The sequence below is a fragment of the Dendropsophus ebraccatus genome, chromosome 2 (assembly GCF_027789765.1).
Source record: "Dendropsophus ebraccatus isolate aDenEbr1 chromosome 2, aDenEbr1.pat, whole genome shotgun sequence".
NCBI lineage: Eukaryota > Metazoa > Chordata > Amphibia > Anura > Hylidae > Dendropsophus > Dendropsophus ebraccatus.
In genome coordinates this window covers 66,294,164-66,311,036 of record NC_091455.1, presented here as the reverse complement: position 1 = coordinate 66,311,036, position 16,873 = coordinate 66,294,164, and the positions used below count along the sequence as shown (strand labels likewise).

General features: G+C 49.7%; 1 protein-coding gene across 1 annotated transcript in view; it reads right to left on the bottom strand.

The window, feature by feature from the left end:
- The window catches only part of TTC39C (tetratricopeptide repeat domain 39C), a 58,751-nt gene extending 42,220 nt beyond the window's left edge, over positions 1 to 16,531 (bottom strand). Inside the window, exon 1 of the mRNA XM_069957690.1 lies at positions 16,198 to 16,531. Within this exon, the coding sequence (XP_069813791.1) occupies positions 16,198 to 16,337 (140 nt within the window). The 5' untranslated portion in view covers positions 16,338 to 16,531. The remainder of the gene's footprint in view (positions 1 to 16,197) is intronic.
- Positions 16,532 to 16,873: the final 342 nt, after the last annotated feature.

Genomic DNA, 16,873 nt, shown 5'->3' with positions numbered 1-16,873 from the left:
CAGCCCCCTTCTGCAGTAAGGCACCCCATACTGTATACAGCCCCCTTCTGCAGTAAGGCACCCCATACTGTATACAGCCCCCTTCTGCAGTAAGGCACCCCATACTGTATACAGCCCCCTTCTGCAGTAAGGCACCCATACTGTATACAGCCCCCTTCTGCAGTAAGGCCCCCCATACTGTATACAGCCCCCTTCTGCAGTAAGGCACCCCATACTATACACAGCCCCCTTCTGCAGTAAGGCACCCCATACTGTATACAGCCCCCTTCTGCAGTAACGCACCCCATACTATACACAGCCCCCTTCTGCAGTAAGGCACCCCATACTGTGTGCAGCCCCCTTCTGCAGTAAGGCACCCCATACTATACACAGCCCCCTTCTGCAGTAAGGCACCCCATACTGTATACAGCCCCCTTCTGCAGTAAGGCACCCCATACTATACACAGCCCCCTTCTGCAGTAAGGCACCCCATACTGTATACAGCCCCCTTCTGCAGTAAGGCACCCCATACTGTATACAGCCCCCTTCTGCAGTAAGGCACCCCATACTATACACAGACCCCTTCTGCAGTAAGGCACCCCATACTATACACAGCCCCCTTCTGCAGTAAGGCACCCCATACTGTATACAGCCCCCTTCTGCAGTAAGGCACCCCATACTGTATACAGCCCCCTTCTGCAGTAAGGCACCCCTTACTGTATACAGCCTCCTTCTGCAGTAAGGCACCCCTTAGTGTATACATCCCCCATCTGCAGTAAGGCACCCCATACTATACACAGCCCCCTTCTGCAGTAAGGCACCCCATACTGTATACAGCCCCCTTCTGCAGTAAGGCATCCATACTGTATACAGCCCCCTTCTGCAGTAAGGCACCCCATACTGTGTGCAGCCCCCTTCTGCAGTAAGGCACCCCATACTATACACAGCCCCCTTCTGCAGTAAGGCACCCCATACTGTATACAGCCCCCTTCTGCAGTAAGGCACCCCATACTATACACAGCCCCCTTCTGCAGTAAGGCACCCCATACTGTATACAGCCCCCTTCTGCAGTAAGGCACCCCATACTGTATACAGCCCCCTTCTGCAGTAAGGCACCCCATACTATACACAGACCCCTTCTGCAGTAAGGCACCCCATACTATACACAGCCCCCTTCTGCAGTAAGGCACCCCATACTGTATACAGCCCCCTTCTGCAGTAAGGCACCCCATACTGTATACAGCCCCCTTCTGCAGTAAGGCACCCCTTACTGTATACAGCCTCCTTCTGCAGTAAGGCACCCCTTAGTGTATACATCCCCCATCTGCAGTAAGGCACCCCATACTATACACAGCCCCCTTCTGCAGTAAGGCACCCCATACTGTATACAGCCCCCTTCTGCAGTAAGGCATCCATACTGTATACAGCCCCCTTCTGCAGTAAGGCATCCCATACTGTATAGAGCCTCCTTCTGCAGTAAGGCACCCCATACTGTATACAGCCCCCTTCTGCAGTAAGGCACCCCATACTGTATACAGCCCCCTTCTACAGTAAGGCACCCCATACTATACACAGCCCCCTTCTGCAGTAAGGCACCCATACTGTATACAGCCCCCTTCTGCAGTAAGGCACCCCATACTATACACAGCCCCCTTCTGCAGTAAGGCACCCCATACTGTATACAGCCCCCTTCTGCAGTAAGGCACCCCATACTGTATACAGCCCCCTTCTGCAGTAACGCACCCCATACTATACACAGCCCCCTTCTGCAGTAAGGCACCCCATACTGTGTGCAGCCCCCTTCTGCAGTAAGGCACCCCATACTATACACAGCCCCCTTCTGCAGTAAGGCACCCCATACTATACACAGCCCCCTTCTGCAGTAAGGCACCCCATACTGTATACAGCCCCCTTCTGGAGTAAGGCACCCCATACTATACACAGCCCCCTTCTGCAGTAAGGCACCCCATACTGTATACAGCCCCCTTCTGCAGTAAGGCACCCCATACTGTATACAGCCCCCTTCTGCAGTAAGGCATCCATACTGTATACAGCCCCCTTCTGCAGTAAGGCCCCCCATACTGTATACAGCCCCCTTCTGCAGTAAGGCACCCCATACTATACACAGCCCCCTTCTGCAGTAAGGCACCCCATACTGTATACAGCCCCCTTCTGCAGTAAGGCACCCCATACTGTATACAGCCCCCTTCTGCAGTAAGGCACCCCTTACTGTATACAGCCCCCTTCTGCAGTAAGGCACCCCTTACTGTATACAGCCCCCTTCTGCAGTAAGGCACCCCATACTGTATACAGCCCCCTTCTGCAGTAAGGCACCCCATACTATACACAGATCCCTTCTGCAGTAAGGCATCCATACTGTATACAGCCCCCTTCTGCAGTAAGGCACCCCATACTGTATACAGCCCCCTTCTACAGTAAGGCACCCCATACTGTATACAGCCCCCTTCTGCAGTAAGGCACCCCATACTGTTTACAGCCCCCTTCTGCAGTAAGGCACCCCTTACTGTCCCCTCCCCCCTTCTACAGTAAGGCACCCCATACTATACACAGCCCCCTTCTGCAGTAAGGCACCCCATACTGTATACAGCCCCCTTCTGCAGTAAGGCCCCCCATACTGTATACAGCCCCCTTCTGCAGTAACGCACCCCATACTATACACAGCCCCCTTCTGCAGTAAGGCACCCCATACTGTGTGCAGCCCCCTTCTGCAGTAAGGCACCCCATACTATACACAGCCCCCTTCTGCAGTAAGGCACCCCATACTATACACAGCCCCCTTCTGCAGTAAGGCACCCCATACTGTATACAGCCCCCTTCTGTAGTAAGGCACCCCATACTATACACAGCCCCCTTCTGCAGTAAGGCACCCCATACTGTATACAGCCCCCTTCTGCAGTAAGGCACCCCATACTGTATACAGCCCCCTTCTGCAGTAAGGCATCCATACTGTATACAGCCCCCTTCTGCAGTAAGGCCCCCCATACTGTATACAGCCCCCTTTTGCAGTAAGGCACCCCATACTATACACAGCCCCCTTCTGCAGTAAGGCACCCCATACTGTATACAGCCCCCTTCTGCAGTAAGGCACCCCTTACTGTATACAGCCCCCTTCTGCAGTAAGGCACCCCTTACTGTATACAGCCCCCTTCTGCAGTAAGGCACCCCATACTATACACAGCCCCCTTCTGCAGTAAGGCACCCCATACTGTATACAGCCCCCTTCTGCAGTAAGGCACCCCATACTGTATACAGCCCCCTTCTGCAGTAAGGCACCCCTTACTGTATACAGCCCCCTTCTGCAGTAAGAAACCCCTTACTGTATACAGCCCCCTTCTGCAGTAAGGCACCCCATACTGTATACAGCCCCCTTCTGCAGTAAGAAACCCCTTACTGTATACAGCCCCCTTCTGCAGTAAGGCACCCCATACTGTATACAGCCCCCTTCTGCAGTAAGGCACCCCTTACTGTATACAGCCTCCTTCTGCAGTAAGGCACCCCTTAGTGTATACATCCCCCATCTGCAGTAAGGCACCCCATACTATACACAGCCCCCTTCTGCAGTAAGGCACCCCATACTGTATACAGCCCCCTTATGCAGTAAGGCATCCATACTGTATACAGCCCCCTTCTGCAGTAAGGCATCCCATACTGTATAGAGCCTCCTTCTGCAGTAAGGCACCCCATACTGTATACAGCCCCCTTCTGCAGTAAGGCACCCCATACTGTATACAGCCCCCTTCTACAGTAAGGCACCCCATACTATACACAGCCCCCTTCTGCAGTAAGGCACCCCATACTGTATACAGCCCCCTTCTGCAGTAAGGCACCCCATACTGTATACAGCCCCCTTCTGCAGTAAGGCACCCCATACTATACACAGCCCCCTTCTGCAGTAAGGCACCCCATACTGTATACAGCCCCCTTCTGCAGTAAGGCCCCCCATACTGTATACAGCCCCCTTCTGCAGTAACGCACCCCATACTATACACAGCCCCCTTCTGCAGTAAGGCACCCCATACTGTGTGCAGCCCCCTTCTGCAGTAAGGCACCCCATACTATACACAGCCCCCTTCTGCAGTAAGGCACCCCATACTGTATACAGCCCCCTTCTGTAGTAAGGCACCCCATACTATACACAGCCCCCTTCTGCAGTAAGGCACCCCATACTGTATACAGCCCCCTTCTGCAGTAAGGCACCCCATACTGTATACAGCCCCCTTCTGCAGTAAGGCATCCATACTGTATACAGCCCCCTTCTGCAGTAAGGCCCCCCATACTGTATACAGCCCCCTTCTGCAGTAAGGCACCCCATACTATACACAGCCCCCTTCTGCAGTAAGGCACCCCATACTGTATACAGCCCCCTTCTGCAGTAAGGCACCCCTTACTGTATACAGCCCCCTTCTGCAGTAAGGCACCCCTTACTGTATACAGCCCCCTTCTGCAGTAAGGCACCCCTTACTGTATACAGCCCCCTTCTGCAGTAAGGCACCCCATACTGTATACAGCCCCCTTCTGCAGTAAGGCACCCCATACTATACACAGATCCCTTCTGCAGTAAGGCATCCATACTGTATACAGCCCCCTTCTGCAGTAAGGCACCCCATACTGTATACAGCCCCCTTCTACAGTAAGGCACCCCATACTGTATACAGCCCCCTTCTGCAGTAAGGCACCCCATACTGTTTACAGCCCCCTTCTGCAGTAAGGCACCCCTTACTGTCCCCTCCCCCCTTCTACAGTAAGGCACCCCATACTATACACAGCCCCCTTCTGCAGTAAGGCACCCCATACTGTATACAGCCCCCTTCTGCAGTAAGGCACCCCATACTGTATACAGCCCCCTTCTGCAGTAAGGCACCCCTTACTGTATACAGCCCCCTTCTGCAGTAAGAAACCCCTTACTGTATACAGCCCCCTTCTGCAGTAAGGCACCCCATACTGTATACAGCCCCCTTCTGCAGTAAGAAACCCCTTACTGTATACAGCCCCCTTCTGCAGTAAGGCACCCCATACTGTATACAGCCCCCTTCTGCAGTAAGGCACCCCTTACTGTATACAGCCTCCTTCTGCAGTAAGGCACCCCTTAGTGTATACATCCCCCATCTGCAGTAAGGCACCCCATACTATACACAGCCCCCTTCTGCAGTAAGGCACCCCATACTGTATACAGCCCCCTTCTGCAGTAAGGCATCCATACTGTATACAGCCCCCTTCTGCAGTAAGGCATCCCATACTGTATAGAGCCTCCTTCTGCAGTAAGGCACCCCATACTGTATACAGCCCCCTTCTGCAGTAAGGCACCCCATACTGTATACAGCCCCCTTCTACAGTAAGGCACCCCATACTATACACAGCCCCCTTCTGCAGTAAGGCACCCCATACTGTATACAGCCCCCTTCTGCAGTAAGGCACCCCATACTGTATACAGCCCCCTTCTGCAGTAAGGCACCCCATACTATACACAGCCCCCTTCTGCAGTAAGGCACCCCATACTGTATACAGCCCCCTTCTGCAGTAAGGCCCCCCATACTGTATACAGCCCCCTTCTGCAGTAACGCACCCCATACTATACACAGCCCCCTTCTGCAGTAAGGCCCCCCATACTGTGTGCAGCCCCCTTCTGCAGTAAGGCACCCCATACTATACACAGCCCCCTTCTGCAGTAAGGCACCCCATACTATACACAGCCCCCTTCTGCAGTAAGGCACCCCATACTGTATACAGCCCCCTTCTGTAGTAAGGCACCCCATACTATACACAGCCCCCTTCTGCAGTAAGGCACCCCATACTGTATACAGCCCCCTTCTGCAGTAAGGCACCCCATACTGTATACAGCCCCCTTCTGCAGTAAGGCATCCATACTGTATACAGCCCCCTTCTGCAGTAAGGCCCCCCATACTGTATACAGCCCCCTTCTGCAGTAAGGCACCGCATACTATACACAGCCCCCTTCTGCAGTAAGGCACCCCATACTGTATACAGCCCCCTTCTGCAGTAAGGCACCCCTTACTGTATACAGCCCCCTTCTGCAGTAAGGCACCCCTTACTGTATACAGCCCCCTTCTGCAGTAAGGCACCCCATACTGTATACAGCCCCCTTCTACAGTAAGGCACCCCATACTGTATACAGCCCCCTTCTGCAGTAAGGCACCCCATACTGTTTACAGCCCCCTTCTGCAGTAAGGCACCCCTTACTGTCCCCTCCCCCCTTCTACAGTAAGGCACCCCATACTATACACAGCCCCCTTCTGCAGTAAGGCACCCCATACTGTATACAGCCCCCTTCTGCAGTAAGGCACCCCATACTGTATACAGCCCCCTTCTGCAGTAAGGCACCCCTTACTGTATACAGCCCCCTTCTGCAGTAAGAAACCCCTTACTGTATACAGCCCCCTTCTGCAGTAAGGCACCCCATACTGTATACAGCCCCCTTCTGCAGTAAGAAACCCCTTACTGTATACAGCCCCCTTCTGCAGTAAGGCACCCCTTACTGTCCCCTCCCCCCTTTGCAGTTGTTCCCTCAAACTGTATATGGCCCCTTCTGCAGTAGTCCCCCCCCCCCGCAGTAAGTCCTCCCATACTATATACCTATCACCCCTCTCTGTAGTTGTTTGGCTATATTGTATGCATCCCCCCTCTGCACGTAGTCCTCTATACTTTATACCTCCCTCCCCCCTCTGCAGTTGGCCCACATACCCTTCATTTTCAATGTCCCTTAGTGTACACCATCTTACCCCTCCTGCAGCTTGTGCTGAGCAGGTGGGGGCGGCCATAACAAGCCTGGCCCTGATTGGCTGATGCTCAGCTCCCAGGGTCAGAGATCTGGTCAGCTGCCTGTGTCTTATTTTCGGGGGGAGGTCTTCTTTTTGAGGAAACATCTATGCAGCAGAATAATAAATGGAAATAGATAAGAGGGAAATCTAGGGAATAACCAGGATCCTTGGCTCTGCGCAGTCTGTGGAGTGTGAATGGGTGTAACAGGTGTTAATAGTTGTAACAATGACTATATAAAGTGCGAAACAAACAAGAAAAATTCTAACACTCAGAAGTGTAAGACAAGAGAGTCTGCCTTATAAGCCCCCTTCCCCCGGCTACATGACACATGATAAATATACCGCCATATACTACACAGGAGGCAGAACACAGGCTGCAATCGTTTATCTAAATGGCCCCCATTCTGCTTCGCCCCCGGCTCCTCAGTACGTTATTCAGGCATTTATGGCTTATTAGTGAAATGTCAGCCTACAGTCATGAGACACACGCTGCCAGCCACATTACCATATTACCAGCGGGCGGCTAGAAGATTATACACGGGTCCCCGAGTCACTGCAAACTAATGTTAATGCCAGCAACAGGGCTATTTATATGATCACACTCCACATTATACAAGTAAATACATATGCAGTCTGTAAACTGCAGTATATAATCTCCAGATAAACTAATATACTGGGTAAGCCAGGTGCAGGGGCGATACACAGGAGAGTCTCTGTATCCTGCACCATCCCTCAGGCTTCTATACTAGGATATATGGCAGGGGGGGCTTTAGGACCCTGGACCACAAGATAATGGACAAGTTCTGCTTGTACGACGGGTATTGTTTCTGGTAACCTTTAAGATAAGCCATCACATGTACATGAGGAATAGCACTATTTCTGGCTTCTTCTCTAACTTTCAGTAGTCCCTAAAATGCTAAGTAGAGCCTAGCTTCTATGACAGCACCCATACATAAGAGGGGTCCTGCTCCCCAATAACTCTAGAGTGCATCCTAAAAAGCATCAGCAGCATGGAGGACATTATAAAGCTTTATACACAATGAATGTGAAGGAAAGTGATTTTATCACCACAAAGCTGCAATCTTCGGGTAACGAAACCCACTTGGCTCCAACACTATGGAGCAATATACTCACAGAGTCGACTTGACTTTTTATTTTCTTATGTTAGATAGATGCAGCATACAAAACGTAACTTGCTCACAGCTGATGTGACTCTCACATTCGGACGTCCAAGCACGTCCTCCTCGCGGACGTTTCGGAGGATCAGACTCCTCCTTCCTCATGCGCCTGAGATGATTGCAGCTTTGTGGTGAGAAAAATCACTTTCCTTCACATTCATTGTGTATAATTGTCTACTTTACCGGACTGTTGGAGTCCAGGAGTGTGGAGGGTGCACATAAGTATTGCAGTGCGTGGTTACTTGGCTGAACTGGACATTATAAAGCAGCAGCAAGTAGTGTAAGCTGTGAATCAAGCACTGGGGTGTCATATAAGGCCGTCATGGCTTCCATTACAACAACAGACAATAAGGGTGGTATTACACGGGCCGATTGGGGCCCGATAATACCTGTAAACGAGCAGCGATCTGCTAGATCGTTGCACGTTTACTTGGCATATTACACGGCCCGATAATCGTTAAACAAGGGCTGCAGGGTCATCGTTACCGATGTCCTTGCAGCCTTTGTTTAAACTGTATACATACCTAATCCATGGTCCAGGGTTCCTCTTCTTAACTTCTCCCCGGGTCCGAGCACTTCAGCTTCACAGCGGCTTGTCTCTGCTGACAGGCCGCTCGGCCAATCCCTGGCTGCGGCGGTTCCGGCCAGTGATTGGCCGAGGGGCCTGTCAGCTGACACAGGCCGCTGAGAAGCCGGAGCGCACGGGACCCGGTAAGAAGCTCTGAGGAAGAGGAACCCTGGACCATGGATTAGGTATGTATTCTTCTTTGCTAATCGTCAGCCGTGCACCGCTATTACACGTAGCGGTGCACGGTCGGCGCCCGACGATTATAGGTCTGAACTTATATCAACGATCAGCCGATGACAACGATCATCGGCTAATCGTTGTCTTTAGTACACGGAATGATAATCGGCCGAATCGGGCCGATTCGGCCGATTATCGTTCCGTGTAATAGTACCCTAACTGTTCCCAACAGACCCTGTTGACTTATAATGGGGTCCGTCAGGTTTCAAAGTGGCGTCTTGTGATGGATTGTGATAGATTGTTTCTGTGTCTACTTCTGTCCCTCTCCATCCTCCCTCTCCAACAACTGTCCCCTCCCCTTCCCATAGACTTCTATGGGTAGCTGTAGCATAATACTTCAATGAGCTGATCTCTCCTCACAGACTTTTAGGATTTTTTTCTAGAAGTTATGTCTTCACAAGGGAGGAGAAGGAAGCGGATAAGTGGAGAGAGAGGCATTTTTCTCCTATAAGATATATAACAAAGTTTCTTAGATTTGCTTGTACTATAGGTTTATGTAAAGATGACAGAGACATTTAAAAAAATGTGTTAAGAAAACAACCTCTCTCTAAAAACATGGGGTGTAAGAGCCATCAATGTAATGCATGGATGCACCATGTCTTACAGTGTGACAGCCATTTCGGCTTCAGAGGGGTGTCCAGGGCAGGGGATTCTCTTCTATAAAGTCCACTTTATATTAAAAGTTGGTGTCAGAAAATGATAGAGATCTGTAATTTACTTATTTCCAGTACTTAAGAGCTGCTGTATATCCTGCAGGAAGTTGTTTTTCTTCTTTCTAGTCTGACATGGTGCTCTCTGCTGCCACCTCTGTCTGTGACAGGAACTGTCCAAAACAGGAAAGGTTATCAATGGGTATTTGCTACTGGTCTGGAGAGTTCCTGACATGGACAGAGGTGACAGCAGAGAGCACAGTGTCAGACTGGAAAAAATACACCCCTTCCTGCACCACATACAGCAGCTGATAAGGACTGAAAGATTAGAGATGTTTAAGTAAAAGTTAGAAATCTGTAATTTTCTGACACCTGTTGATTTGAAAGATTTTTTTCTCTCGATACAAATAGATTCTGTTACTCTTCCCATCACAGTATAGTCAGCAGCTTTGAGGATTTAAATCTGCTGAAAGGTCCCCTTTCAGTATTCAGCTTCTTTCTGATGGTGCCCTATGCTTTAACAGCTTACAACTCTTAAAGAATCAATAAATACCACTATTGACCTTAACTATACTGTTTGCACTGGGACAAAGGTGAAAGATGTCATGTAGAATTACAGTAGGACAATTCACAGAGCTGGCAGGCTTGTTTCATGAGCAGTAATATGGCTGTGTTTAGTACATTAGTGCTCTGCCTTCTAGGAAAGCTTAACAATGCATGACCAGAAACCTGGAAATTCAGTAACTGCCTGTAGCACCTCTGCGACCCAGACAACAAAAGTAAAAGTTCCATAAGAAGGACAAGAGAGGAGGTAAAACAGATCAAAAGTTCTGATACATGATGCATAGATAGTGCTATTGTAAGTGCCCAGGAGGCGGGCTGATTCAAGCTAAGTGCCCAGGAGGCGGACTGATTCAAGCTAAGTGCCCAGGAGGCTTTCAGATTCAAGCTAAGTGCCCAGGAGGCGGACCGATTCAAGCTAAGTGCCCAGGAGGCGGACCGATTCAAGCTAAGTGCCCAGGAGGCGGACCGATTCAAGTTAAGTGCTAAGAGCTCTGTTTATTACTTTAGTGGTCACCTGAAAGAATATCATACAGGTGAAAATCAGATGTCATCTATGAGCCGCAATACATGTAACTAACTTGATAAAGAGTGTCAAGAGCAGACTGAGAAACCGGTTATTCAGCGTTGAACTTCTGTACACAGAGAATGCTCAGACATATAAATAAATGTGTGTGTGTCAGAGTTTTGGCACAGTCTATGGGGCATGTTTAAGACAGGATTTTAAATTCAAATAGAATTGAGCTAAACACTGTGCTCGACATGGTGGCATGGCTTATAAGAAGGGGCGTGGCTTAGCAGAAAGGGGTGTGACTCAGCAGAAAGGGGGGTGGCTTTGTAGAAAAGGGGGTTTGACCTTTATGCGAAGCCATTTTTGATGTATATTGTTGGCTTGATAGTAAGATGTGCCAGAGATTTACAAAGATGTGCCAGAGTTTAAATGGCTTCACTGAAACTTTAGCAGGTCTTAGAGGGGAATCTTTGGTTCAGTAAAATCTCTATAAAAAGCAGCATATTTCTCATAGCAGTCTTATCGGAGTGTGGCCAGGCGGATGACATCCAGACTGATCCAGATGAAAGTTAGCATGAGATTCATCCAGACTAGGCTGATATGTGACGCAAGGTCCTAAACATGACAAGTGACACTGCAGCCCATGACACAGACTGACAACAATCATCAGACACATCCAGCACTCAGCACAATGCTGCTGCATTCAGGAAGCAGAAGTCCCATACAAGTAACCCGACCTGATCCGCAGCCAGCGGTCACGTGCACAGTGATACCTGGAACCTGTCAAACAGCGCGCCATCCTCCTGAACCCACATATATCTACAGGAGACCACAGTATAGTAGCATCATGTATGTCATTCAACCAAATAGACAGGAGTGAGGTGAAGTGTCAAGGAATAACACTGTATTACAAGAAATCCTCTCCTCCCACCATTTACAATAAACCTGTCCCTGTCTATATAATAATAATGCTATTGATTATACTATACTCCCCGACAGGATGATATTTAAGCTGTCTGCAGATTAGAAACATTATGGCAGGAACAAATGGTAAAAAGCTAATAAGTATAATAATATGCAATGGATTAGACTAGTTGTCAGTGCTTCTTAGTATATCACAGAGCATCAATGTCCTGCTTCTCCCTGTGCTGCATTGTTACAATAAAAAAAAAAAAAATGGTGTTTGATTGGTCAGCGTCAGGGTGTTCAGACCCCCATGGATGACTAGAATGAGCTATACGTGTATGTACAATTATACAGAGATGGATGTCATCTTTGACTGTTTGACTTTGGTTGTCTAGGCATGATGGGAGTTGTAGTTTTGTAACAGCAGGAGGGCCAAGGTTCCCTACCCCTGCTCTATAACAATGTCCCTAACCTGTGGCTCTTCAGCTGTTGTGACACTATAATCACCAATGTCAGGGCATTCTGGGAGTTGTAGTTTTGCAACAGCTGGAGAGACACGCAGGTTAGGAAACCTCCTTATGTAAGCCACCATGGTCTCTTGTTAGGTGGCAGAACTTTCCTAGAGGAGAGGCGTCCTGAGGACAGGGACAATGCTGCCCTGTACTAAACAGCCTGCCATCACCTAATGTAACACACTGCAGAGATACTTGGTGCCATTGATTTCTGTCATGAAGTTTATAAATGGATATGTGTCCGACATCGGAAGGAAGAGACTCGATATACAGACGGCTCCCATCACACTAGTGTCAGGGTGTCCAGTGATGGATCAGTCATCAAGTAGATCCAGACACAGCTCTGTGCCCTATAACAGGCTGCTGATCGCCTCATCCGTGTCATAAATACAGAAAATCCTTATGGAAGTCTGAACAGAGCCTAACAAAACGTATGTAATATCCTACATCATAGAAGCAGATACATCATGGTGGAGAGTCATGAAAACCCGCTGTTGCCCAGAGCAACCAATCACAGCTCAGATTTTAGTTCATATTCTGCTCCTTAAAAATGAAAGCTGAGCTCTGATTGGTTGCTATGGGCAATGCTGTTTTTAAGTTCGTAACCTGCAAAACCATGCAGTAAAAAATATGTAAATTGCTGCAAAGAATGTGATGGGGAGTGGTCTCAGGAGCCGACCAGTATCCGGGGGTGATTGTAGTTCATATTGTCTTCCAGCTTTTGTGTGCCGGCCCTTCAATTGTCTCTTTCATCTTTGCTCAGTCACTTCTCATTTTACAATCTATTGATTTTCCCATCTACTAGTATATACTGTATACTCCCCTTCCTGCCCCATATCAGCAGTGAGTAAGGCCTGGGCCATGCTGTCACCTTCTGCACCGTCCATGGGAACACATGGCAGATTTATTTACATGTATGTAACATATTATAGGTGTACACTGTCACATCTACTACTATATACTGTATACTCCCCTCCCTGCTCCATATCAGCAGTGAGTAAGGCCTGGGCCATGCTGTCACCTTCTGCACCGTCCATGGGAACACATGGCAGATTTATTTACATGTATGTAATGTATTATAGGTTTATACTGTCACATCTACTAGTATATACTGTATACTCCCCTCCCTGCTCCATATCAGCAGTGAGTAAGGCCTGGGCCATGCTGTCACCTTCTGCACCGTCCATGGGAACACATGGCAGATTTATTTACATGTATGTAACATATTATAGGTTTATACTGTCACATCTACTAGTATATACTGTATACTCCCCTTCCTGCCCCATATCAGCAGTGAGTAAGGCCTGGGCCATGCTGTCACCTTCTGCACCGTCCATAGGAACACATGGCAGATTTATTTACATGTATGTAACATATTATAGGTTTATACTGTCACGTCAATTTTTAGATATATTTAAATGTGGCACAAAGAATAATCCACAACACCTCACCTTTTTAGGTTTTTACTTCAACAGTGGGGTAGAGGGGTGTGGGCTGAAATACAACAATGTGCGCCAAAACTTTGTCTAGGTTTTGATCAGTCGGGATTTGGGTGCTCCGACCCTCACCGATTGTTAGAAGACACTGGGAGAAGCGTGCAGCTGAGAGCTTCTCTCCTCGTCTCCCTTCGTCTCAGTGTTTGTGTCCTGCAAGATGGAGAGGCAAGGAGAATAGAAAATCGGGGAGACCTGCTGCTTTTCCCATCTTGTTTAGCAAATGATGGGGGTCTGAACACCAAGACTGCAACTAATCAAAACTTTTGATGTGTTTTTATGACTTAATTTTTTTTTTTTTTTTTTTTAAATAATGGTAAAGAGATCAATGTTATCCCTGCATCTCCCTATACCCAGATGACAGAGAGATGATCTAACAGACACAACCAATGAGATCACTATGGCTATAGAGGACTCCAGTCCTACAAGTGTTCATCCCATCATCCATTCTGGATACGGCTCCAACCATAATGGTATGCAAGACATATCATTGAGGATGGACACTAACATTCACGTAATGAATCATGTCCCATACAAGGGGCGATCCTATCTAGATCCCAGGTGGCCCAGCAGACAGGTGAGTCCATCTATTCTCTGGCTCATTGTGCACACACAACCCTATGGAGCTAGAATGCTATTCACACTAATAATGCTCAGTGCTGTAAGTTCTGCAAGGCCTGGAATATTGCCATAGGAGATGCTGATGCAGTGACAGCAGCAGAGAGGCGATGGCGGGGGGCAGAGCCTGTGATTACAGGATATTACATCCCCCCATATACACACAACCATACATTATTCTGACATCTGGTGCAGAGGCATCCTGATGGCACAATGATAACCCAGATGATAGCCGGCGCTGGCACAGAGATTACACAGCGAGGTCCACCCCGTCCCCTGGATTCATCTATAGCGGTTATGTGCACATGCTGTAAAGGAACTTCTTTGACTGAAAATTATTTGCATACATGTGGATGGGCAGGTTTCTGTAAAACCCATTCAAGTCAATGAGAGAGTCACAAACATATCAAACATATCCACCAAGTGTGAACATAACTTAACTGGTCCCCAAAAGTTGTCTGCTTGCCATAGTGATGGTGGGCAGTGTCAGAGCTGCACAGTACTAACCAATATAATCCAGAATAGCAGTGATCCAGACAACATCAATACCCAACGATCACCACATCCTGTCATAAACAGCTGATACGGTGAACAACCATGAATCCTGAAGATCACAGTGATCAGACAATTATAGTTATAGTAATCAGTCAAAGATCCTTGAGAATAGTGCTACAATAACTGCACAGATCCAGCGTCCCATACTGACCATACATGGATCCTACTATAACGGTAATGGGGCAGGGATCCTACTATAACGGTAATGGGGCAGGGATCCTACTATAACGGTAATGGGGCAGGGATCCTACTATAACGGTAATGGGTCAGGTATCCTACTATAACGGTAATGGGCCAAGGGACCTGGGTGCCACAGTGATTGTGCAAGGATACTGAGTGCCATAATAACTGCACAAGGATCCCAAGTGCAACAGAGATCCCGGATGCCACAGTCATTACAAGGATCTGGCACACTACAAGGACCACACAGGGATCCTGGACACCATTATGACTGTGCAGGGGACCTTCCAAACTCAGTGGTCTGTCAGAGATCCTGAGGACCACAGGGATCTCACAAGGATCCTGAGGACTAGAGGGACCACACAAGGATCCTGAGGACCAGAGGGACCACACAAGGATCCTGAGGACCAGAGGGATCACACAAGGACTAGAGGGATCACACAAGGATCTTTAGGACCAGAGGGATCACACAGGGATTCTGAGGACCAGAGGGATCACACAGGGATTCTGAGGACCAGAGGGATCACACAGGGATTCTGAGGACCAGAGGGATCACACAGGGATTCTGAGGACCAGAGGGATCACACAGGGATTCTGAGGACCAGAGGGATCACACAGGGATTCTGAGGACCAGAGGGATCACACAGGGATTCTGAGGACCAGAGGGATCACACAGGGATTCTGAGGACCAGAGGGATCACACAGGGATTCTGAGGACCAGAGGGATCACACAGGGATTCTGAGGACCAGAGGGATCACACAGGGATTCTGAGGACCAGAGGGATCACACAGGGATTCTGAGGACCAGAGGGATCACACAGGGATTCTGAGGACCAGAGGGATCACACAGGGATTCTGAGGACCAGAGGGATCACACAGGGATTCTGAGGACCACAGTGTTGACACAATGAACCTGGACCATAGCGACCATGCAGGTATTCTGATGACCACAGTGATGATACAATGACGGGGGGGGGGGGGGGGGGGGGGATGATGGGGACCACAGTGCCTGCCCGGGGATCCTGACTGTTGTAGTGCCCGGGGATCCTGACTGTTGTAGTGCCCGGGGATCCTGACTGTTGTAGTGCCCGGGGATCCTGACTGTTGTAGTGTCCGGGGATCCTGACTGTTGTAGTGCCCGGGGATCCTGACTGTTGTAGTGTCCGGGGATCCTGACTGTTGTAGTGCCCGGGGATCCTGACTGTTGTAGTGCCCGGGGATCCTGACTGTTGTAGTGCCCGGGGATCCTGACTGTTGTAGTGCCCGGGGATCCTGCCCACCACAGGGATCGCCAGGGATCCGGACTTCCATGGACATCATGAAAGGGTTTCGCCAGTCCCAGCCGCCTTGCTGACAGGTGACACCGGCTGGCGCACACAGGGTCCCCGGCAGGTGTTGTGGTCAGGCAGGAGGGCAGGCACCGGCACAGCCCGGGCCCCCAGCACCGCTCACCTGTATTTCCTGAACAGCTGATCGGACTCCCTGAAGCCGTTATTGAGCAGCATGTTGATGCCCACCAGGGCCAGCTCGGCGTCATCCATCGGGTCCAGGTGATCGGCGTCCCCCTGCCCGGAGCTCTGCTGCTCGGCCATTGTGTGCCAGTGTGTGCCCGGGAGCCGCCAGTCAGGACACCAGTGTGACACCCTGCCGGGAGCGGAGCCGTGTGTAGCCCGTGCACGGAGGGGAGGGGCAGGAAGGGGAGGCCCCGGCTGCGGCGGCTGCTGATTTCTTTGTGATGATGATGATGGGAGTGATGAGGATGATGATGGTGATGTCTGTCCTCAGCCCCGTGTGCTGCCCTCACTACAAGCAAGGGAGTCGCCCCGTGTGTGGACGAGTACCGGCTGTAATAAGGAGCCTGGCACTGCCCTCATCTGCCTGACTGCTGCAGGGAATGGGAAGCACCTCACACAGTGCATGTACCCAGAGTATGGGGGTCCTGTCACCCATCACCTCTGTTATCAGGACCCCCAGTATCCCATCACCTCTGTTATCAGGACCCCCAGTATCCCATCACCTCTGTTATCAGGACCCCCAGTATCCCATCACCTCTGTTATCAGGACCCCCAGTATCCCATCACCTCTGTTACCAGGACCCCCAGACCCCCAGTATCCCATCACCTCTGTT